We start from the raw sequence: 24,562 nt of genomic DNA, 5'->3' as shown, positions 1-24,562 counted from the left end.
CCTAACTCTCGCCAAACATAATGAACGAATCGATAAAAATCGATAAGTTCATTTTTCGACGAGATGACTTTGTCGCGACTCAAACCGATCACCCCAAATAGCCTGAATATGGGTCTAAATTGAGCTAATGGTCACGTGCATCACGCCAAATCCAATTCTTCATTTCGCCTTTTTTTTTAAACATTAATTGAAATATTCCTTCTCGCCATATAAAATACGTAATTATAATAATTTTAATTTAGCGAGGTTTTGAACCATTTTTTATGTATTTATTTTCAATTAAATTATAATTTAAATTATTTATATTTTGACGATATTCGAGAAAAAAATTGATTTCATTCACCGCGGGCGCCGGGAATCGAACACACACACACACAGAATAACGTATGATTCCTAATTTTGAATTTAGTATTGGCATTAGTATCACTTAATTTAAAAAAAAATCCAATCAATTAAATCGTTTTTACCCCAATTTTTGGACATATTAAATACTTTCATAAACACAATAAACACACATTGTTTCTCTTTGGTGGACTTATCTATACAAAAAATGTAAATTGAAATCATGTTTTTGGCACATTATATACTCTATGGTGTTACTGATTTTAAAAATTGATTAGACTGAGCAACAAAAAAATTACTAGAGCGGAAATTTATCAATCTTTATTGAGTTTGACCCACTAAATTTGAATATGACAATGATTTTTGTTGGCTTTCTCTCGTTTAAGATATGATATGAGCATTAAAAAATGGGAAATTTAATTGAAAATCTAGTATTGCTGTGCCAAACATGAGTATTGAAATCAATAATTCAAGTTCAAATTCAATAAGTTCGAGACCCAGTGGAAAATTTTTTAATCATATATCATTTATTTTGTATCTCAAATTTTATTCCAATAATGCATATGATAATATTTCATCGAGTCTGTAAACTATAAATATAAATATTATGTAACGGTATTTTAACTGAAAAATTTTGTAGGACTCGTTAAATTCAAAATTCTGCTAATCAATTAGCACATTTTTTTGCAACAAATGTATTTTTATTCGTATTTAATTAATTAATTTAAGTTTTTAGCAGTTGTGTGAAGTTGAAAAAATTCAAGCAACTAAATTAAAATGTATTAACAGTACCCAAAAGTTCAATATAAAACAATAATAATAATAGTATGTATGTATATACAAAACTCATATAAAAAAATGTTTTACATGGTGAAATATTTATTTTACGCGATAGACATTAACTATTAAAAAATGTAGTAAGAATTGGTTTCTTTAAAATTTTTTAAAACATTTTAAAGGTGTGCTAATAACTTAAAAATCTACGAATGATCACAATATGTCTCTTATATTAAAGATATTACATATATGTATGTATAAAAAAAACATTTATGTGTAAAATATACAAACTCCTGTTTAAGCAGACGAAAAGTTGAGAAAACGAATCATCTCGATATTTTGCAAATTGGTAGAACGGAGGGCACCTTTCATTTTGTCCTTATTGCACAAAAGTTAAAAGATGTTTAACATTCTAATTAATGCAAACTAATTTTACATTTTAACAACAAAGTTGTCGTGTTATGCTTCGGCGCGTGACCAAAGCTCTGTATTTATTCACACATGCACGTCTAATTGTTCGCGGAAATTAAACAATACTATAAACGAATACAACATTAAAAAATAATAAAACAACAAAAACCTTCAAGTACGAAAGGAAATTGTTTGTGAATAATTGGTCTGCGATTTCAAACAGAATTACATACAAGTAAAAAAAGTAAGCATTACGCTATTACAGCGTTACCTATCACGCCCAGTTTATTATTTTGTTATCAATCACCGCATTAGCCTTATTTTTCATTGTTTCGATTGTTTGGGTATGGTATGATATAATACCTATATATCATTTTGATTCTTTTTTAATTCGCACGGTGTTGCGAGATGGTTCCCAATCAAGGGCATCACCTTTGCAGTGAGATCGGTTTCGATTTTCTTCTCGTACGTACATAATATTAGCTAACGAGTTCGATGACTCAATTATACGAGTTGACGATGAGGCAATCGCTCTTCAGGAAGACATAACAAATTAAATAAAATAAAGCAGCTCGTAGAACGAGAGAGCGAAAAAAAACGTGAGAAACAGTCGAACGCCGACGGGTAAGATAATTAAACGCATAATTTACTCGAGACGGACAGGTGAGGTGACCGATCGGAAAATGCGACCGCATTCTATTATACAATTTCACCTGTAGGCTGTTGGAAGCGTGCCCAAAAACGCTCACAGGTGAACGAAATCGTTCCTGGAATCGAACGAACCGACATCATAAATTACCGGTTAATTACCAACCCCAAATGCGTTTTCGTCGGTGGCTTTCTGGTGGAAAATTTCGAAATTGCACCTTTTAGAATGCACCTAGCAACCGCAATTATTAATATTAACACATATGTTGTGTAATTTTTTGAGTTTAAAATGAGTTACATACATCTCGTGAACAAATATATGCAAAAATGTACATACAAACACTTTGTATGATTATATTTTGAAGAAAAATCACGGTATACCTTTTGGTTATACTTAATTTTGACTTGTTTTGTCTATTTGTACATCATCACTGTTGCATGAAGGCCTCTCCAACTAGGGTTGCCAGATGGTATCCAAAAGGAGGACATATCCTCCTTTTCCATGTTTTGTCCTCCCGTCCTCCCTTACCTACTGTAAGTCCTCCTTTTTGCTAAACATCGGGCGGGACTGGCGGGAGGCAAAAAAGGGGACAGGGCATGATGATTTAGTTTCATGCATTGAGTTCTTGAGCATCAGAGGTGTAGAGATTGACGATGTTAAGCTACACGATCAATTTTGTAACTTGATTTAATTTCTTAAATCAAAATCAGATGAAGATGAAGCATATTATGATTTGAAGTTGCACGAACAGTGGACAATCTACTTCAAAAGTGTTAAAAACATTGAATGTTTCTCAGAGCTGCTCAAGATCTGCGAGTTTTATTTTTGTATAAGCGCACATAACGCAAATGTGGAAAGAGTTTTTTCACTGATTAATACTCAGTGGAGCAAAGAGAGGAATAGACTAAGTGTGCAGTCAGTTAAATCTTTAATTCTTACTCAATACAACTTTAAAAACATGACATGTGAAGATTTTTATAATTATTTGTTAAACAACCAAGAACTTCTTTCCAAAATTGGCAGCTCAGCTAAATATGATTAAAATAAAGTAAAATAATATAAAAAATTCGTTTAATTTCTGAATGTCCTCCTTTTTTACAGAAAATCCTCCTTTTTAGACCCATCTGCCCTCCTTTATCAAATTATCATCTGGCAACCCTATCTCCAACACGCTTCCACTCGTCTCTGTTTTGCGCAACTCTCATCCATCTCACTCCACACATTGTCCTAATTTCGTCTATTCATCTTTCCTGCTGTCTTCCTTTTACCCTTTTGCATTCTTTCAGGTACCGTTCTAGCACTTCTTTTTTCCACCTTTCGTTCATTCTTCTTGCCACGTGGCCCACCCATTGCCATTTCAATATCTTCACTCTATCCATTACTATATACTCTTCCTACCACTCTACTCTTGTCATACTACTCACCCACGTATTGCATTTCCTGTCTTTCCTCGTTATGCCAAACATACAAAGTTCCATATTTCTTTGAATGCATTGGACTTTGTGCTACAACTTGGCGTTCAATGTCCAAGTTTTACGTCCATACGTCATCACTGGCAAAACACATTGATCGAACATATTTTTTTTTTCTTCAGTCAAAGTGGCATTTTTTATTTAAAAACCGCATTAATTCGTCCAAATACACTCCATTTGTACATATTGGAAACTTATTTATATTGATTTTATTATTTATGTAATTACATAAATATTTTGCTATTTATTATGTTTATATTTTGAAGAAAAATCATAGTAGGTATACCTTAAAGTTAAACATAATTCCAATTTTATTTGTATATTTGTACATAATGAAAACTTGTTTAATTAAGATAACAAATAGACTTAATTTAGATATGGCGCTGAGATATTGTTGTTATTATTAATATCCTGAAAGAATAGATGAATCAAAATTTCTACCATTGGATAATTTTTATTTGGATGTTCCCTCAATCTTTGATTCTTTGGAATCCTTTAGATCCAGGGCGTTTTGCGATTTCTACGAAACCCGGGATTATTAAATGTAATCCCGAAAAACTCGGCATATTGAAATTGAAAAAATTCGTGACAATATTTTAAAGATCACCCACTAAAAATGATGCTAATCTACAAAAATATGCTAGAAACGAGCACGGAAAAGATCATTTACGAAGTGGAACAAATATCGTCGATAAACTTAAATGTCTATTAAATTCTAAATCATTTGATGACCATAAATCAGAGATAACGTCTTCGATAACCACTAGTAACACTATTAGAGAGACAATGTGAACCTAAAGTTCAAAATTGTACCGTCCATAATAAAAAAAAAATGGTGCTATATAAATTTATCTCTGTAAATTCTTAAGCTATTGAAAATAATCGCAATCCCAGAACTGGTTCCGGGATCCCGAAATCGTCTCATTGTAATCCCGAAATTCCGGGTTTGAAATTTTGGCTCCGAAATGGATTCCCTACTCTTGACTAAAAATCTGCTATTTTTATAGATGAGTATAAATGTATGTATGTAGGTGAAAACTGAGCTCTCAAATTTGGGATGCAAAATTACTCGACTTTTTTAGTAGGAGTACCTTCTACTGTAATACCAGGTACTAAAAAGTCCAGTAGTTTGGCATCCCTATCCCAATCCTAGTAGAGCTATTTTATACCAGTAGAGAGGTCGTGGGTTCAAATCCCAGCCAAATACGCTGCTGGCGAGATCTTGTAGTTATTGAAACAAAAGATCGACCGTCTCCTGTTGAAATTTTCCGAATTATCTAGCTTAATTATTGTGACGGATCCAATAAATCAGTATACTCCCCCTCAATCTCTAGTAAATTCGAGTTATTAGCATCTCTAATTTGTTTGATCTTATAAATGCTACCCACATAATGTATTTCTTGCAAATTTCCTGTATATCAACAAAAATTGTGGATTGTCCGTAGATGTAGATTCAATCAATGTGATACGAAATGTGGATTTGATATAATTCGATGAATGTATTTGATTTTGATTTTTAAATGCTTTTTATTATTACGAAATTATTTTCACAATACATTTTATATCTATTTTAATAGCTTCTGATCTACTGATCATTTTCTATTTTACAATTTTAATTTAATTTTGTCTAGTAGTCATAGTATTATATTATTCTAATGTATGTACAGCATATGTAATAGGAAAACAGGTCAAAAACCTATTTACAATTCTTATAAATGCTCATAATACATCTAATACATAATATTAATTAAAGACTCTATAAGGTCGATAACCTAAAGCAGATTGTGTTTAGGTAATCTGTGTGTTATATGTACCTGAAGGGTATAGACATTTTGTTGTAATCACCGAGACTCTTCACAAGTGTGTTAGTATGGTTATTAGTGATTCTGTCATAGAAACTACTGGTTAGTTTGCCAGTAATGTCTGTAACAAACAGAATATTATTTATGGCATGCAGTTTTTTCAAGTTAGTATATATGGGTGTATTATAAATTATTTTTAGGAATGCGATGAATGTATAAATAGTATGAAAGGTATGAAAGTTCGAAAAGTTTCTAAATGTGAGTCTCAAATTGATCGGAATAGTTCTAAATAATTGGGGATGAAAAGGAAATTTTCGTCTCTGTGTAGTGACAGCTGCTGTTACGTCAAAATCGCATCATTCAGAAAGACAGGATGATTAGATCAATTTTGTAAATATTTATTCAAGCCAAAGTGCGTCATTACAAAGTTATGCTGTTAAAATATTACTTCGTGATAGTTTTGCGTAACTACTTTCCCCTTCGATACTCACTTCACATACATACATAATATTAACGTACAAAGTTTATTATATTTGCGAAGAAAAATAATTCCGATCACGAAGTGGATTACATTAGCGGAACATGCCGTCAAATTTGAAAGCATTAAAAAATATTGTATAATTTCCAGAGCGAGTTCAATGCCGGCAACGCGTACACCAATAAAAGGGTAAAAACTCGTAGAGTTCGTGAAGGGGTGGTATAATTGCACTCGAAAAGTGCATGCATACGTTCGAAAATAAATTGTTACAGTTTTATTCGAATTTCGACACTCACGTCATATTCGAATTAAGCGGGTCAACCGCTTTTGCGAATTGTTATACGAGATTTTTTATATATATGTATGTACACTCCTTCTTTTCAACTTGCACATATATATTTATGTATTTACGCTGGTCCGATCGATTTCGACACTGTTGCGATATTAATTTGACGCAAATCTGAGAGATTCGGGATAACGAGGCATGGTCGTTAATGCGCGCGCTACGTTCCCGATCGGCCATTTGACGTTTGACGTTTGACGTTTGACATTAGCGCGGCCATTTGACACAGTGCGATCGTGCGATATTGTTGCGTTGCGCTATTTATTAGTACGATGCATCGTTTGCCTGCAGCTTTGAGCGAATCTCGAAACGATCCGATCTGATTAATGCCCGACTTTTCGTCGGTCTCACGGCCAAGGCGCGTCGTTCGCCGACCGCAAAAAATAAAGCGTCTCGTACACGGTGCGTACTTCTGTTTCACACTTTCAGCGCTGAAAAAATGATCGATAGTATAAGAGGCTATAATAATATGTATAAAAACGGACGCGATGTATGTATGTATGTGGCGAACGCGTGGACAAGTATGGAGATTTCAAAAAATACAAATTTTGTAATACCAGGAGTATACGTAGGGATGTGGATGCGCATAACATAGGGATGTGGCGGGAAAGTGGGGGTGGGAGGTGTGGAGCGTCTGACATATGCTCCTGATATTGAGCGAGTTGGAACGAGTGGCGTCAGCGTAGATGCGCGGGAGCATACGCACATACACACATCCACGAAGACACATGCACACATTCATTCATAATTTTGGACGAGTGAACAGGTTGGATAGGCGAGCATGTATGCATGTACTCAACTTTTTTACTTATGAATCCGTGCGCGCGGCTATAAATTACCTTACATTATATATGTATATTTATATATAACATACTTATATAAAAACTTTATTAATTCGTGTATCGATTCCTTTCCGAAATCAACGGGCACTAGTATAATATAAATAAAAACGGACGCGATGTATGTTTGTGGGTATGTGGCGGACGAGTCGACCAGTGTGGAGATTTCAAAAAAAAAAATTAGAATACCAGTATATGAGTACATGTTGTTCCTAGAGATATTTAATAAAATGAATACACGCGAACGAGGCGAACAACCAGTCAGCGTGAAGTGGTCCACGTGGACTAAAGCGTTTGACCAATTAGAGCAACGACGATACATTCTGATCAATGGGTGCATTTTGAGCATCCGATATACGCCACATGCGTGACGAGCGTGGAAGCGGGGTAGCGGGGACCTGAGTTTCTGACATGTGCTCCTGATATTGAGCACCGAGCGACGTCAGGCCGAGCGACGGGTGACGTCAGCGTTAGATGTGCATAAGCATAAGAATACACACATCTACGAAGACACACACACACACACACACACACACACATTAATTCATCATTTTGAGCAGGTGAACGAGTTGGATCGGTGAGGGTGTAATGCGCGCAGTTAACTTTTTCTATTATCTTAGATTATATTTATATATAAAACTAGTGGTTTTACCCGTTTTCGCTCGGTATTTGTAATACAATTTATAATATAATCCGCTTAAACATGGCTAATCTAACAGTAAACATTCATTTGTTTTTTTATTAAACTTATTTGAATCGAAAAAAAATAATATTCAACGATATCGATATCGTCGTCATAGAAACTTTTTTTTTGTACTTATTTGTTTTTGTTTTTATTTGTTTTCGATGCTCCCAACCAAACCTTACATATACATATACAAAGTCTATTTCGAAATTACATATTAGATAAAACTTTATTTTAATTCGTGTATCAATTCCTTTCCGAAACCACCCGTTGAAATCAACGGCCACAACACTAGTTAAGAAATAAAATAATATGGAAAAATTTTCCATTGTTTTTTTTTCTCTATAACGAATGTGCGACATTTGATTGATGTCCGAAATGAAATAAAATAATTCCGCACAATCGATTCGTTCACTTCAATGTTGCAAAATTGCAACATTGAAGTGAACGAGTCACTTCAATGTTCCAAATAAATAGCTAAATCGCAAAATAAAATGGCTAGGGTTACATAATTTGACAGGTTTATTTTAAATTGAAATTAGATTGGCAATGTGTGCCGTTTCGGTCATATCTCACTGTGAGGAATTTAAGCATTGAATGTATGTAGGTATAAAGTGGAAAATGCAGTTACACAGCTACACATGTCGTCTTATTTGCCACCGTTTAATTCAATGATTAATCATTTAAACATATAATGCAATATTTACAGTTGCAATATTGTATCACTCAGCGTATTGCTGATTCATCGAATGGTTTCTTTTACGCATTTTTACGAAGATCAAATTGAATGATTGAAAATAAAATGGACATTTAAAAAGAGCCCTAGTCCATTCGATTGATACATTTCATTTTGTATTAAAATGGGTCAAAATGTTTCATTGAAATTTACCATTATACTACATATTATTCCAGATTATTCCTGTTTGTGTGGGATGGTTAAAGGATTAATACTATGAAAATATAAAGCGAATGAATGTACATATGTTATTGCATATGAATTGATGTACATATGTTATTGCATATGAATTGATGTACATTATTATTGCATATGAAGGGATGTACATATGCGAAGGGGTGACCGTCACCGCACCGAATGTTAAAAAGTCGAAAATGTTCGTTTACCATGCATACATATGAAAAACGGTTAGTACATATATACATATATCAGTGGCGTGCGGTAAAAGTCTCTCTCCCCCTGTCGTACATCCTCACTTAATTTGCGCGAGCAGGATACAACAGGAACAAGAGGAACAGGCTTTTCCTCCCGAATCCTGCGCGCGCACATTAAACAAGGCTGTATGACAAAAAGAGAGATAGTACCGACTTAAGATCTTTCGATTTTCAAACTTTGCCTTCTGATATTTTCTTTTTCGGGCTTTTCACTTTCGGTCCCCTGAAATAGACCCATATACGAAGGAATGTATAGATTAACAAAATATAATTTGAATATAAGAATACTTGACATTTTTATATGTAACTAGAGGTTTTACACGGCTTCGCTCAGTGTCTGTAATATAAACCGCTTAAATATGGCTAATCTAATAGTAAACACGTAAATTAAAGTAAATCGAATTTATTTGAATGGTTTTATTGTATTTAAATTTATCTGTATATTTATTTGTTTTTTAATTAAATTTAACGTCACGGATTCTACGAACCAAAACTTACATATGTACATACAAAGTCTCTTCCGAAATTCTATATAAGATAGAAGATTAGTGGTTTAACCCGGCTTCGCTCGGTATTTGTAATATAAACCGCTTAAACAAGGCTAATCTAAAAGTAAACATTTTATTAAATTTATTTGAATATTCATTTGTTTTTTTATTAAATTTAACGTCACGGATTCTACTAACCAAAACTTACATGCATACAAAGTCTGTTTCGTGATTATATATTAGATTTTCTACGATATATACGACATTGTTCTAGCGATTCCTTTCGTTTCTACAAATATGAAATTCGAATAGCCTGTCGAATTTGCGAGGGGTACTTTTTTTCTATTTTTAATTGAGTGTCGATTCAAGGATACGATTAAAAAAACGGCGGGTAAGGGCACGGTGTGGTGTGCGTGCGCCGGCCTCCTTACTCTGATATAAGAGGAGTTCCCAACGAAAGTGAAAGGCCCCCGCCAGCTTTTGACCAATAAGTATAAAAGACAGCCGAAATCTGACCACTGCACAAGTTCACCAGCAGCATCAGCTAAACGAACACAATGGCATTCAAGGTACTATACCTTCACCTACCGCACAGCACCCAACAACCCCTGGGTAGACGCGAAACCGTTTAAGGGCCGGGAAACTCACAAATTTCCAACTTGGCAAAATTTTCAATTCCTTTTTCAAATCAGTAGTCTATAATCAACACAATGTAGAATTTTTGTAACTATATCACATATAATATTTAACTTTTTTGGTTAAAACGTGTATGGGTCAATTTTTTATTTTATACAAAAATTACATTTCTTCTTGATACTTTAAAGCATATAAAAGCCCTTCTATTTAGAATCATTTAACTTATGGTCTACCATTACAGTTCATTCTTAATGGTTATGTTTATTTTTAGTTTCATTTTTCTTGCTATACCTCTTTCCAATATTAAAAGTGTAATAATTTTAACCATAATATAATATAAAGTGAATCTAAAGAATTTAAATGTGCAAATCAGTGATCAGGATAGAAATTTTCTGTATAAGTTTGAAGTCCATGTTATGGCTTGTGAAAATAAAAAATTATAATACGCATAATAGTATTATGTACATTTAAATATTTCAAAAAAAGTTAAAAATTTAGTCAACAATATAATAGATTGAACTATAATCCTAAACAAAGGCAGTTACAAAAATAAAAACTATATATATTATATAAAACTTCAAAACCTAATATATATTAATATAAACATTTTAAATAGTTTTGGGTATAAAAATAATAAATCCTCAAAATTAGATTAAAAAATTTATTTAAACAAATAAAAACGGGTTCCGAAGAAAATTACTTTATATCAGATTATACCTTTTTTCAATTTCTTTTAACTAAATAATTTTATTAGAATGTAGAAGATCATTGTCGCGAAATTTGACCATATTGTAATAAATTTTCTCATGAATATGAAACTGTTTTAAAACTCTTAATCAAATCTTATATTCTCAATTGAAAATCAAAAATTATCATACTGATTAGAAACCTAGCATTCAAATGGTTCGTATTCGTAATTCATCTTCTCTCTTTACTATATTTTACCAAACCTATAATACTTCTCTCTAATCTAATCCTCTTCTAACCATCATAGTGATAACCCTTACCTATAGAAAAATATTACTCAGTTCATAGTATTTATACTACATATAACTTCTTCAATCGCTACTGATTTAATTTCACTTAATATATCGTCTTTATTAACAACACGTATTATTATTGAAAGTAGACGATCATCTATACATAGATGTATAATACTCAATTCCTACTACAACTCTCTATTTACTATCCCTCTTCAATAAATATAGCTTTAAATTGATTTTACACCCCCTCCTCCCTAACCATCTTCTCATTGAAAATACCTGTTCAACTTAACGATTACCTTCACTTTAAAAGCATAGTTTTCGCACTACAACTTATCTATATACTATCCTTCTTCAAACACTACACCATAAATTTGACTTTAGACATCCTCGTCTCAAAGCGTTTTCTCATTGGAAGAACCGGATCTTCTTACCGACTACCTTCACTTTAGAAGTACATATAGTATTCGTACTACAACTTATTTATTTACTATCTTTCTTCAAATACTACAGCATAAATTTAGCTTTAGATACCCTCGTCTCTAAGCGTTTTCTCATTGCCTTACCAACTACATTCACTAAGTATGGTATTCGTGCTACAACTTCTCTATTTACTATTCTTCTTTAAATACTACAGCATTAATTTGTCTTTAATCCTCCATTTAACGCTCTTCTTTAAGCGTTTTCTCTATTGAACACTACCAATCAATTTTTCTTTAGAAGCATATTACCCAACTCGTAGTATTCATACTGCAACTTCTCTCTAATTTTGGTATTATTCATAGTCTTTATTTACTTTTGTACAATTACTTAAACTTTTCCTCTTCCCTATACACCTTCTAAGAAGTCTCCTCCACTGAAAGCTGCCAATCAACATAATGATTGCCTTCGTTGAAATGTTTCTTAGCTACGAGTTTCTTCTTTCAAACTTTTTATTGGACCCAGAATTTTTCTCAAACCTCTACGAAGCTCTACGCCATACTAATAGTATCATTTTGTTCCAACAGTTCTTGACCTTCGCCGCCCTCGTGGCCGTAGCACACGCTGGAATCATCGCCCAGCCCGGACACTATGCCGGTTATGCATCAGCCCCATTGGCCTACGCAGCCCCAGTTGCCAAATACGCAGCAGCCCCCATCGCCTATGCTGCCCCAGTCGCCAAATACGCTGCTGCCCCATTAGCCTACGCCGCACCAGTCGCCAAATACGCCCAAGCTGTCGAAGAATACGATCCCCATCCCCAATACAACTTCGCTTATGATGTCCAAGACCATCTTACCGGAGACTCCAAGAGCCAACACGAAAGCCGCGACGGAGACGTAGTCCATGGATCTTACTCTTTGGTCGACCCTGATGGTCACAAGCGTACCGTAGAATACACCGCCGATCCCCATAATGGTTTCAATGCCGTAGTCCACCGTGAACCCATCGGTCATGCCATCAAAGCCATCGCTGCCCCAGTCGCCTATGCTGCCCCAATTGCCAAATATGCTGCTGCTCCAATCGCTTATGCTGCCCCAGTTGCCAAAGTAGCCTACGCTGCTGCCCCAGCCTACGCCACCGCCGCCTATGCTGCTCCAGCCTACGCCGGACACGGATACTCCGCCTACCATTAAGAATTTACTTTAAGAACTTGAGCCATTTAAGATAACAACTTATGAACGCAAAGTCGATTACATTCTACCGTTGTTGCGTATCTGACAACGGTTCAATGTGATGCCTCTTTGCGCCGTATGTAAATATTTTAATAAATTATAGTATTTATATAAATTACAAACCACATTTTTTTACCCCTATGTATGGACACCAAATTCGTCAAGGGACATCTTTACACCATGCTTATTTCTAGCAAACTGTCAATTGGTCACGGCATACCAACTTATCTAAACATACATACATACACTCGATCCAAATATTTATTTATTTATTGAAAAATAAACAGGCCTCAGATGTAGAAATTCATTATATATATATATATATATATATATATATATATATATATATATATATATATATATATATATATATATATATATATATATATATATATATATATATATATATATATATATATATATATATATATATATATATATATATATATATATATACATATATATGTATATATATATATATATATATATATATATATATATATATATATATATATATATATATATATATATAATGGAATGTTTGTCTGTCTATCTGTCTGTCTTGAATAGACTCCTAAACCAAAGAACCGATTACGATGGAACTTTCAGGATATTGTTGTATGCATGTCCGGGAAGATTACTGTGAAAAAAAAACCTCTTAACAATCATATTCGTAATTACGATTCATATTATCGACGCGAAAGTATGAAGCGCCATTGTGTAGTCAAGGAAATTTGTTTGTTGGCAATCACGATAACCAGTTGGTTTTTGACGACACGGCTTTGAAAAGACGTTGTTTGATCTCCAACCATCATTTGAAACGCGATATATGTACATACAAGTCCGTCAACTTCAACCGTTACTTGAAACGCGTCGTCTGCTAACTGAAGAAAGCAAATTCATATTAAGTCGCGTGCAACGGAAAGCTAGGAACATTAACAAATACAAAAACAAAGAAACATTTAAATTACCAGTGTTTTTATTGATAGGTAAAGTAGGAAACTACCATTTCATACATTTAAATAAAAGGCTCCTTAAACATTCAACCGATTACGATGTAATCTTCAGGATTTGTTGTATGCATGTCCGGGGAGCTGTAGCAGAACCAGATCAAATTAAATTAACAAGATACTTTGTAAAACTACATACACGCCACAAAAGAGATTCTGAAGGTTCCTTTATGACACTATTGGCGAAAGACATCAAGTCACTAGGCAAAACGAACATTTTGTCATTCGATCACAGTGCGGTGATAAGAGAAAATTATTTTATCTCTACCGCAAATTCTGCATATATTGGCGAAGCTATGGGAAGAGTATTGGCAGACATGTATTTCCGTGGGTGCAAATATTAAAGGTTACATTGTATTTACCTATTTACTTTAATTGGACATGTAACGAAAATTTAAGGTGGTGCTAGACATTTCCACTTGATTGGTAAAATAAAATTGTAAAATTGATTGGTAAAATAAAAAAGCGAACACGTTTGAAAAATTGTTGAATTATTTCAAATGTGTTCGCTGCCTGCGTTTTTCCGACAAATGGGATCGGGAACGAGAACGGGAACGGGAACGAGAACCGGAACTGGAACGGGAACGAGAACGGGAACGGGAATTGCAGGCATTGCAACGCATGCCGGGTTCAGCTAGTAAATAATAAATATAATAAAATAACATCTGAGCCCAATTATAGATTTTTGAAAAATATATAATATATGTATGTATCTAGTATGTACATGCATATAGACAAACAAATGAAAAAGAAAAGAGTAAAAACTAAAATATGACTAAATAGGACAATGTATAATTAAACATAAAGTGATATAATATGTATAATTGGATAAAGAATATATAATAGAAATAGAAATAGAATGGATCATTCAATCAAGACTCTCCTGATGGCAGTCCTGAACTGATGTAAAGAAATATCAGATACATAGATCAACCTCATTCAGCTCCCCGTTAAACATACGACAGACACGCTGTAGATAAGAATATTTTAGGGAATTGGTTTTGAAAGGATTAATTGAAAAGAGTGCAGCTTGTCTAGAATAACTAACTGGGATCTTGAAACCAACCTTACTCAGTAAATTGGAACAATCAAGGAAAACATTTACGTTTAGGAGTTTAAAAAAGAATGTAGCATCAGTTAGTCATCGCCTGACAGAAAGATTGTTAAAGGATAGGATTTTTAAAATATTGGGAACAATCGGGTAGCATAGGTAAATATGTCAACTTAATCACTATTTTGGGATTGAAAACTAAATTCTACACACATAGTATGTATGTATACATATACATAGGAATATACATTGTAGATACATGTATTTATACGGTTCCAATCTGGAAATCCGTTTTGTTTTTTGGAAAAATAATATGTCAAATATGTACATGCATACATAATATACATATACATACTGTATAATTATCCAGAAACCAGGTGCACGCATTCATGCACTTGATAAAATTAAAAAAAACTGCGCATTATCATTGTGACGTCTCTACGAACAAACAGTGATTTGCTTTGTGGGTACTGGAGAGGTCTATTGTTATTTTATGGCAGCATCCTCGGCCACCGATCTCTGGTTATAAGTAGTCTTCGGTGGTGGAGCGTGCTTTTTCCAGGAAAGAGGGCGTTTTAGGGCTATTTTCCATGAAGCAGGGCAAACTACAAAGCTAGAGAGTAAAAATAAAATGAACTATGGTGCGCAGGGTCGTGACGGCCTACGATTATAAGTTAAATAAGCCAGCAGTTTGGCTTAATGGTAGCGTGTATGTAAGGCACCGAGTGATCAGTGGGTTCGATCCGCTATACTGCTGGTTAGATTTGGAGGAATTTGTGACTCCAAATCGATCGTTTCTTATCAGAGTTTGCCAATTTTATCTTATCATTGTTGAAACGGTTCCTCAAATTAGCAAAAAATCATCTTTCCTGTTATCACAAATCTTCTGTATTAATTGTATGTACAATTTGTAAAAATTATGTACAAATCTAAATTCACAGATGTCTCAATGGTTTAATTCTTATTAATTAATTGCTATATCGTGTTTGTCAGCTTCTCGACATAGAGTGATTTATTTAATAATAAAATGCTGCATTGTTTGTAATTGATTGTCCAGGAAGGCGCATTGGGATCTTCCTGTCAAGCCTTCCTGGTATATATCTATGTAAAAATAAAATAAAATAAAAATAACCGTGTGATAAAAATAAAATAAAATATTTTTAATAATTAAGAGGGCTGTACACCTGAAACCTTAATTTTGTTACCGTTCCTTTCTTCGATATATATATTGAGTGTACGTATATATTGAGTGAATGCGACAATATATATCAATATATATATTGAGTGAATGCGACAGTTGCGCTTCGACCAGATAAAACGTATTTTAAATTGACAAAATCGAGGTTTCGTATTTTACTATTTTCTCCTCCAAAACTGGACCAATTTTTAAAAAAATTTCATCATTGGTATAAAAAAGATACTTTCTGTGCATCTATCGGCGTATTTTTTTTTAAATCGACCGTTAAATAAGCACGCTGGACTCGTTTCGTGGGTGTAAAAAAGAGGCGATTTTATAGATGTTTGGCGGCTCTTAGCTCATATAAAAAATAATTAATCAAAAAAATAAAACGATAGATGCACCTCAATGGTGGATATCCATAGCATATTAAAAAATAATTTCTCTAGTGCCATAATTGAGGAAGGGAGAAGTATAGTACGTTTGTATGGACAAGGCGCTGCTGTCAATTTTTGCAATTTTTTGCAAACATGCAATTTTTTTTAACGGTATATAATGTTTTCATAGCAAAAAAATCGATATATACGCGGCAGTAAGAACACAATTTGACGATACAAATACACGACGACGTAAGGAGGCACATGCACTTTTACAAACATCTACAACACGCTGCAACCTTTTGGTAGCTCAAAAAGAGTACGGTAGCAGTTGCTGTATTGTATCTTTATCCTCTTCATTGTCTCCTGCTTGTATCGTTATTACAAGGAAAATGCAGTTTTTTAAGCATTGAATGTAGGTATAAAGTGGAAAATGCAGTTACACAGCTACACATGTCGTCTTATTTGCCGTCGTTTAATTCAATGATTAATCATTTAAACATAGAATGCAATATTTACAGTTGCAATATTGTATCAGTCAACGTATTGCTGATTCGTCGAATAGTTAGCTTTATGCATTCTTACAGAGATCAAATTGAATCATTGAAAATAAAATGGAAATTTAAAAAAATCCCTAGTCCATTTGATTGATATATTTTAATTGTTATTAAAATGGGTCAAAATGTTTTATTGAAATTTACCATTTCACTACATATTATTCCAGATTATTCCTGTTTGTTGTTGGATGGGTAAAGGATTAATACTATGAAAAGATCAAGCGAAAGGATGTACATATGTTATAGCATATGAAGGGATGTACATTATTATTACATATGAAGGGATGTACATATGCGAAGGGATGTACAGATTAACAAAATATAATTTGAATATAAGAATACTTGACATTTTTATATGTAACTAGTAGTTTTACCCGGCTTCGCTTGGTATTTGGAATATAAACCGCTTAAACGTGGCTAATCTAATACTAAACACTTTAAAATGGGGTCAAAATGTTTTATTGAAATTTACCATTTTAGTATTATTCTAGATTATTCCTGTTTGTATGTGATAGTTAAAGGATTAATACTATGAAAATATAAAGCAAAGGGATGTACATACATATGTATAAACAAAATATAATTTGAATATAAGAATACTTGACATTTTTATATGTAACTCGTGGTTTTACCCGGCTTCGCTCGGTATTTGTAATATAAACCGCTTAAACATGACTCTTATAGTAAACATTTTATGAAATTTATTTGAATATTCATTTGTTTTTTTTTATTAAATTTAACGTCACGGATTCTACTAAACAAAACTTACATGCATACAAAGTCTGTTTCGAAATTATATATTAGATTTATACGACATTGTTCTAGCGATTCCTTTCGATTCTACAAATATGGAATTCGAGTAGCCTGTCGAATTAACGAGGGGTACTTTTTTTCCATTTTTAATTGTGTGCTGGTTCAAGGATACGATTCAAAAAACGGCGGGTAAGGGCACGGTGTGGTGTGCGTGCGCCGGCCTCCTTACTCTGATATAAGAGGAGTTCCCAACGAAAGTGAAAGGCCCCCGCCAGCTTTTGACCAATAAGTATAAAAGACAGCCGAAATCTGACCACTGCACAAGTTCACCAGCAGCATCAGCTAAACGAACACAATGGCATTCAAGGTACTATACCTTCACCTACCTTACCGCACCCAACAACCCCTGGGTAGACGCGAAACCATTTAAGGGCTGGGGAAACTCACAAATTTCCAACTTGGCAAAATTTTCAATTCATTTTTCAAATCAGTAGTCTATAATCAACACAATGTAGAATTTTTGTAACTATATCACATATAATATTTAACTTTTTTGGCTAAAACGTGTATGGGTCAATTTTTTATTTTATACAAAAATTACATTTCTTCTTGATACTTTAAAGTATATAAAAGCCCTTCTATTTAGAATCATTTAACTTATGGTCTACCATTACAGTTCATTCTTAATGGTTATGTTTATTTGTAGTTTCATTTTTCTTGCTATACCTCTTTCCGATATTAAAAGTGTAATAATTTTAACCATAAAATAATATAAAGTGAATCTAAAGTATTTAAATGTGTAAATAAGTGATTATAACAGATATTTTCTATATAAGTTTGAAGTCCATGTTATTGTTTGTGAAAATAAAAATCATAATACGCATAATATATATATATATATATATATATATATATATATATATATATATATATATATATATATATATATATATATATATATATATATATATATATATATATTAATATAAACATTTTAAATAGTTTTGGGTATAAAAATAATAAATCCTTAAAATTAAAGCAAAAAAATAAATTTAATAAAATAAAAACGGGTTTCGAAGAAAATTACATTATAGCAGATTATAATTTTTTTCAGTTTCTTTGTGACGAAACAATTTTATTAGACTTTAGAAGATCATTATTGCAAAATTTTACCATATTGTAGTAAATTTTCTCATGAATATGAAACTGTCCTAAAACTTCATCTTCTCAATTGACAATCAAAAAATATCATACTGATTAGAAACCTAGCATTCAAATCGTTCGTATTCGTAATACATCTTCTCTCTTTACTATATTTTTCCAATACTCTTATCCAAATCTCTAATCTAATCCTCTTCTCTAATCTAATCCTCTTCTCCACCATATTGTCTTGACAATCATCAGTGCCGGCTTTAATTTTTTTCTAAACGTCCTTAGAAAAATATTTAAAAATGGGGCTACCATCCTCCTTTTTCCGGGCTTGGGACCGGCAGAAAAGTGTTTCTCATCAAGGTTTCCAACCCCAGTGGTGGAGTTAAAAATAAATAGACTAATAAATAATATTAAATTTCATTAGTGAACTTTTCGAGCTATTTTTTCCGCAAAATCTTTAATTAAAGCTAAAAAATCGATTGAGTTCCCAAAATGAAAAGTCTATTTTGTGACATTGTAGACCGGGGATAAGTTTTAATAAATAAAAAAACTACGTTCACCACTTGCTACGGTTATAGGAAATGTCAACAAAATTCTCATACCCAAATATTCGGATATAATTCTTGCAAATGTAGTTTTATGAAATTTAATACAATGAGTGGATAAATTTTACCTTTTATTTGAAAGATAGGCTTTTTAACTAATAAGTTCATTAATAATGACCTCTAACTTTTTCTCAGGACAAATGATTAACTCGTTTTTTTTGTATTTTCGTCAAATTGCCGTTTCACTGTTTGATTGTTTAAATACCGACTCTATTTATAATGCCACTGCTAAATCTTTAGCTGAAACTTACTATTTTTGCTTCCCACCTTAATTATTTTTTTAAGGAATATAATTGCACGTGATCAGCTAGAATCTTCCAACGATATATTGAAGCTGAAAATAGGGTAAAAATCTTTAGAGAATACCGAATACGAGTCATATAGCACAAGATTTAAATTGTGGATGCCACAGTGAAATGTGAAACAATTTTTTTTTAATAAGCATAATATAATATGCGCCTTCGTTTGATAAGCATAATATATATAATATAAGGAATGCGCCTTCGCCCAATGAATAGAATTTCCTGAGTACAAATATTTGAACTTAGAACTTAGAGGCGCCTTTAGCACTCTGATCAAAAATTTTGCAGCGCCTCCGGAGCATGAAGTGGCGCCCTAAGTTACTCGGCGCTCTCGGGCGCCGCCCGACCCAGCCCCTAAAACCGACACTGACCATCAAAGTGACCCTTACCTATAGAAATATATTACTCGGTTCTTAGTATCTATACTAAATATTACTTCTTCTTCAATCACCACTAATTTAATATGACTCAATATATCGTCTTTATTAACAACCCATCTTATTATTGAAAGAAGACATCTTTAGATGTACATATAATACTCAATTCGTACTACAACTCTCTATTTTCTATACCCTTAACTTTAAAAGCATAGTATTCATACTACAACTTCTTTTTATACCTACATATATTATCCTTCTTCAAACACTACAGCATTAATATTCTCCTCTCTAAGCCTCTTCTCATTGGAAGAACCTTATATTTTCACCGATTACCTTCACTTCAAAAGTATAGTATTTGCACTACAAACTATTTATTTACTATCCTTCAAATACTACAGCATAAATTTGACTTTAAATATCCTCTTCTCTAAGCCTTTTCTCAATGGAAGAACCTTATCTTCTTACCGACTACCTTCACTTCAGAAGTATAGTATTCGTACTACAAATTCTTTATTTATGTACTATTTTTCTTAAAACACTACAGCATTAATTTGACTTAAGTCCTCTTCTTTAAGCGTTTTCTTTTTTGAACACTACCAATCATTTTTTCTTTAGACACCTATTACCCAACTCATAGTATTCATACTGCAACTTCTCTCTAATTTTAGTAGTATTCATAGTCTTTATTTACTTTTTTACAATTGCTCAAACTTTTCCTCTCCCCTATATACCTTCTAAGAAGTCTCCTCCACTGAAAGCTGCCAACCAACATAATGATTGCCTTCGTTGAAATGTTTCTTAGCTACGAGTTTCTTCTTTCAAACTTTTTATTGGACCCTGAACTTTTCTCAAACCTCTACGAAGCTCTACGCCATACTAATAGTATCAATTTGCTCCAACAGTTCTTGACCTTCGCCGCCCTCGTGGCCGTAGCACACGCTGGAATCATCGCCCAGCCCGGACACTATGCCGGTTATGCATCAGCCCCATTGGCCTACGCAGCCCCAGTTGCCAAATACGCAGCAGCCCCCATCGCCTATGCTGCCCCAGTCGCCAAATACGCTGCTGCCCCATTAGCCTATGCTGCACCAGTCGCCAAATACGCCCAAGCTGTCGAAGAATACGATCCCCATCCCCAATACAACTTCGCTTATGATGTCCAAGACCATCTTACCGGAGACTCCAAGAGCCAACACGAAAGCCGCGACGGAGATGTAGTCCATGGATCTTACTCTTTGGTCGACCCTGATGGTCACAAGCGTACCGTAGAATACACCGCCGATCCCCACAATGGTTTCAATGCCGTAGTCCACCGTGAACCCATCGGTCATGCCGTCAAAGCCATCGCTGCCCCAGTCGCCTATGCTGCCCCAATTGCCAAATATGCTGCTGCTCCAATCGCTTATGCTGCCCCAGTTGCCAAAGTAGCCTACGCTGCTGCCCCAGCCTACGCAACCGCCGCCTATGCTGCTCCAGCCTACGCCGGACACGGATACTCCGCCTACCATTAAGAATTTACGTTAAGAACTTGAGCCATTTAAGATAACAACTTATGAACGCAAAATCGATTACATTCTACCGTTGTTGCGTATCTGACAACGGTTCAATGTGATGCCTCTTTGCGCCGTATGTAAATATTTTAATAAATTATAGTATTTATATAAATTACAAACCATATTTTTTACCCCTATGTATGGACACTACATAAATTCGTGAAGGGACACGCAGTAAGGTGGCAGTGAGACTTGTCTAGCCTTTCCAACATGTTTATTTCAAGCAAACTGTCAATTGGTCACGGCATACCAACATAAACATACATACATACATACACTCGATCCAAATATTTATTTATTTATTGAAAAATCAACAGGCCTGAAATTCATAAAAAAATAAAGAATAAATATAAAAAAATAACATCTGAGCCCAATTATAGATTTTTACAAAATACATAATATATCTAGTACACATCGACAAACAAATGAAAAAGAAAAGAATTAAAAGTAAAAAATTAATAAATAGGACAATGCATAAATAAACATAAAGTGATATAATATAATTGGATAAAGAATATATAATAGAAATGGACTAATCAATCAAGACTCTGCTGATGGCAGTCCTAAATTGATGTAAGGAAATGCCGAATAGATCAATCTAATTCAGCTCCCCGTTAAGCATACGATAGAAACGCTGTAGATAGGAATATTTTAGAGAATTGGTTTTGAAAGAGTGAAACGTGTCTAGAATAACTAACTGGGGTCGTGAAATCAACCTTACTCAGTAAATCGGAACAATCAAGGAAACCATTTACGAGTAGGAGCTTAAAAAATAATGTAGCATCAGTGAATCGTCGCTTGATAGAAAGATTGTTAAAGGATAGCATTTTTAAAATGCACACATTCGCGCACTTTGATAAAATTAAAAAAAATTGCGCATTGTCATTGTGACGTCTCTACGAACAAACAGTGATGTTAGTTGACAAACTGCGCATGCGCATTGTCAACGTAACGTCTGTGCGAGCAGTTTAACGAAACAAACTCACGGGATCGAACTGGTGCTAGGCAAAAGCCCAACCACCGAGCCAAGCTGCTGGCTATGGCTAGAATTTAAGATATTTATGAAAAAATACAATTAATTATTGCAACAAGTTTTCAAATAATGAAATCTAATATATAATTTCGAAAGAGACTTTGTATGTACATAAGTAAATATTGTTGGTTGGAAAATGCTTGGGAACTTGCGAAAACAAATCAAAATTTCCATGACGACATGGGGACGGGGGATGGGGGGCGCCGGGGAGCCACCGGGTTCTGGTATAATATATAATACATCTAATATATAATTTCGAAAGAGACTTTGTAAGTTTGTAATGGTGACACGACAACTCGTTCACAGATTTTCCGTAAACCGAGGATGCGATCCAGGCATTACGTATACGGCCATCTCTTTCTTACCCCGTCTGTTCACCAAGATCTCGTTTACTCTGCCATTACGTATGCAGCCATCTCTTTCACAGACCGTCTGTTCACCGATAACCGTTTGTCAGGTAACCGTTTGTAACTACAGTTGGTTGGAAATCGAAAACAAGTCAGTTTATTTGACGATTCGATTGGTTGAATTTTTTTTTTCGATTAAAATAAATTAAATAAAAACACAAATGAATATTTTCTATTAGATTCGCCTTATTCCGCTAACTTTTTATTCCAGGCGAATAGTGCAATCCCCAACGCCCATATAAATAATATATAATATATACATATATAGATAATAAATACATTATTGAAAAATAGTTAAATAATAACAATGGTAATAAATGATAATAATAATAATAAGAATCAATTATCAATCAATCAATGTTTAAGCTGTTTATATTACAAACACTGAGCGAAGCCTGGTGAAACAACTAGTTGGATATAAACATGATAATAAAAATAAGGTACTGTTAAATTATACAAATAATTAATTTTCAATTGAATGGAATCAAAGAAAATAGTGACATCTATTGAAACATTTTCCAACTAATATGAAAAATTCAAATACGCCAACCATAATTTTCAATTGTTTTTTGCAAACATTAAGCACGAGTCATTCAATTTTAAATAAAAATCACCACTTTAAACCACCCAGCATAAGAACAAAATCCACCAACAAAGTCATACCATTCGAAACGAAAAGGTGTCGCACACTGCAAAGACATTCATTACATTTCACATTAGAAAATAAACAAACTAATCGAAACCAAATTCGAATTCAAACCATCGACCAAACAAAAGCACAATAAAAAGTAAACAACCCAATCAGCAGTCGCGCAAGATCAAAACGTGCACTCGCACTCACAGCTTTCGCCGTGTCATCTGGTGACATTGACCACAAAATCATCATATAATGATTGCGTGCCCGCACGTTATGGTTTGCCGTGGATGATGCGACACTAAACACAATGGTAAACGTAATGGACGGAACAGATCAGAAGTAAGTGGAAGACAGTGGATCGCCAACTAACCGTGACGGCAGTCGGGCCCGATCACGGCTATTATGGGCCCATATTTAATTAAAACATTACACACAAACAGACATATCATGATTATATCAATCACATGTTTGCATAATAATAGCTTGCACGTGAAAAAAAAAACGTTCGAAAGATTCCGAATTAATTTTCGTCGAGAATGTTGCGTGTTTTATATTAGTCTGTGGAGTAATTATCGAATTGATCTCATCTCATTCGTAATGATACGCTTCGTAGGAGTGCAGTGATTTGGTTAAATCGGCGTATGATTCGATTCAATTCCTAACCACAGTCCATTTATCAAAAATATACACATATCCATACTTTGAATATAAAGGTGATACTCATATTCTATCAGAGCACATTGGTAACTTTTCAAAATTAAGTCCCATTTTATTTTTATTGGTAATGACATGTACAAAAGTTAAGGGATTTAGCTTCACTTTTAAATCATTGATACAC

At 33.7% G+C, this 24,562-nt stretch overlaps 3 protein-coding genes across 3 annotated transcripts in view; all 3 read left to right on the top strand.

The window, feature by feature from the left end:
- The window catches only part of LOC143916793 (uncharacterized), a 52,880-nt gene extending 40,189 nt beyond the window's left edge, over positions 1 to 12,691 (top strand). Inside the window, exon 4 of the mRNA XM_077438042.1 lies at positions 12,171 to 12,691. Coding sequence (XP_077294168.1) covers positions 12,171 to 12,691 — 521 coding nt within the window. The remainder of the gene's footprint in view (positions 1 to 12,170) is intronic.
- Positions 12,692 to 18,010: 5,319 nt separating this feature from the next.
- Positions 18,011 to 21,605, top strand: LOC143917134 (cuticle protein-like). Its single transcript, XM_077438546.1, has 2 exons — positions 18,011 to 18,022; positions 20,997 to 21,605. The coding sequence occupies exons 1-2, from the start codon at positions 18,011 to 18,013 to the stop codon at positions 21,603 to 21,605; spliced, it is 621 nt and encodes a 206-aa protein (XP_077294672.1).
- A 2,471-nt stretch (positions 21,606 to 24,076) lies between these two features.
- LOC143917122 (solute carrier family 22 member 13-like) overlaps positions 24,077 to 24,562 on the top strand; it is a 67,846-nt gene continuing 67,360 nt past the window's right edge. Inside the window, exon 1 of the mRNA XM_077438531.1 lies at positions 24,077 to 24,120. The gene's annotated coding sequence lies outside the window, so the exon portion shown is untranslated. The remainder of the gene's footprint in view (positions 24,121 to 24,562) is intronic.

The sequence above is a fragment of the Arctopsyche grandis genome, chromosome 9 (assembly GCF_051622035.1).
Source record: "Arctopsyche grandis isolate Sample6627 chromosome 9, ASM5162203v2, whole genome shotgun sequence".
Taxonomy (NCBI): Eukaryota; Metazoa; Arthropoda; class Insecta; order Trichoptera; family Hydropsychidae; genus Arctopsyche; species Arctopsyche grandis.
Note: the sequence above shows the minus strand (reverse complement) of the source record. Positions and strands in the feature narration are given on the sequence as shown.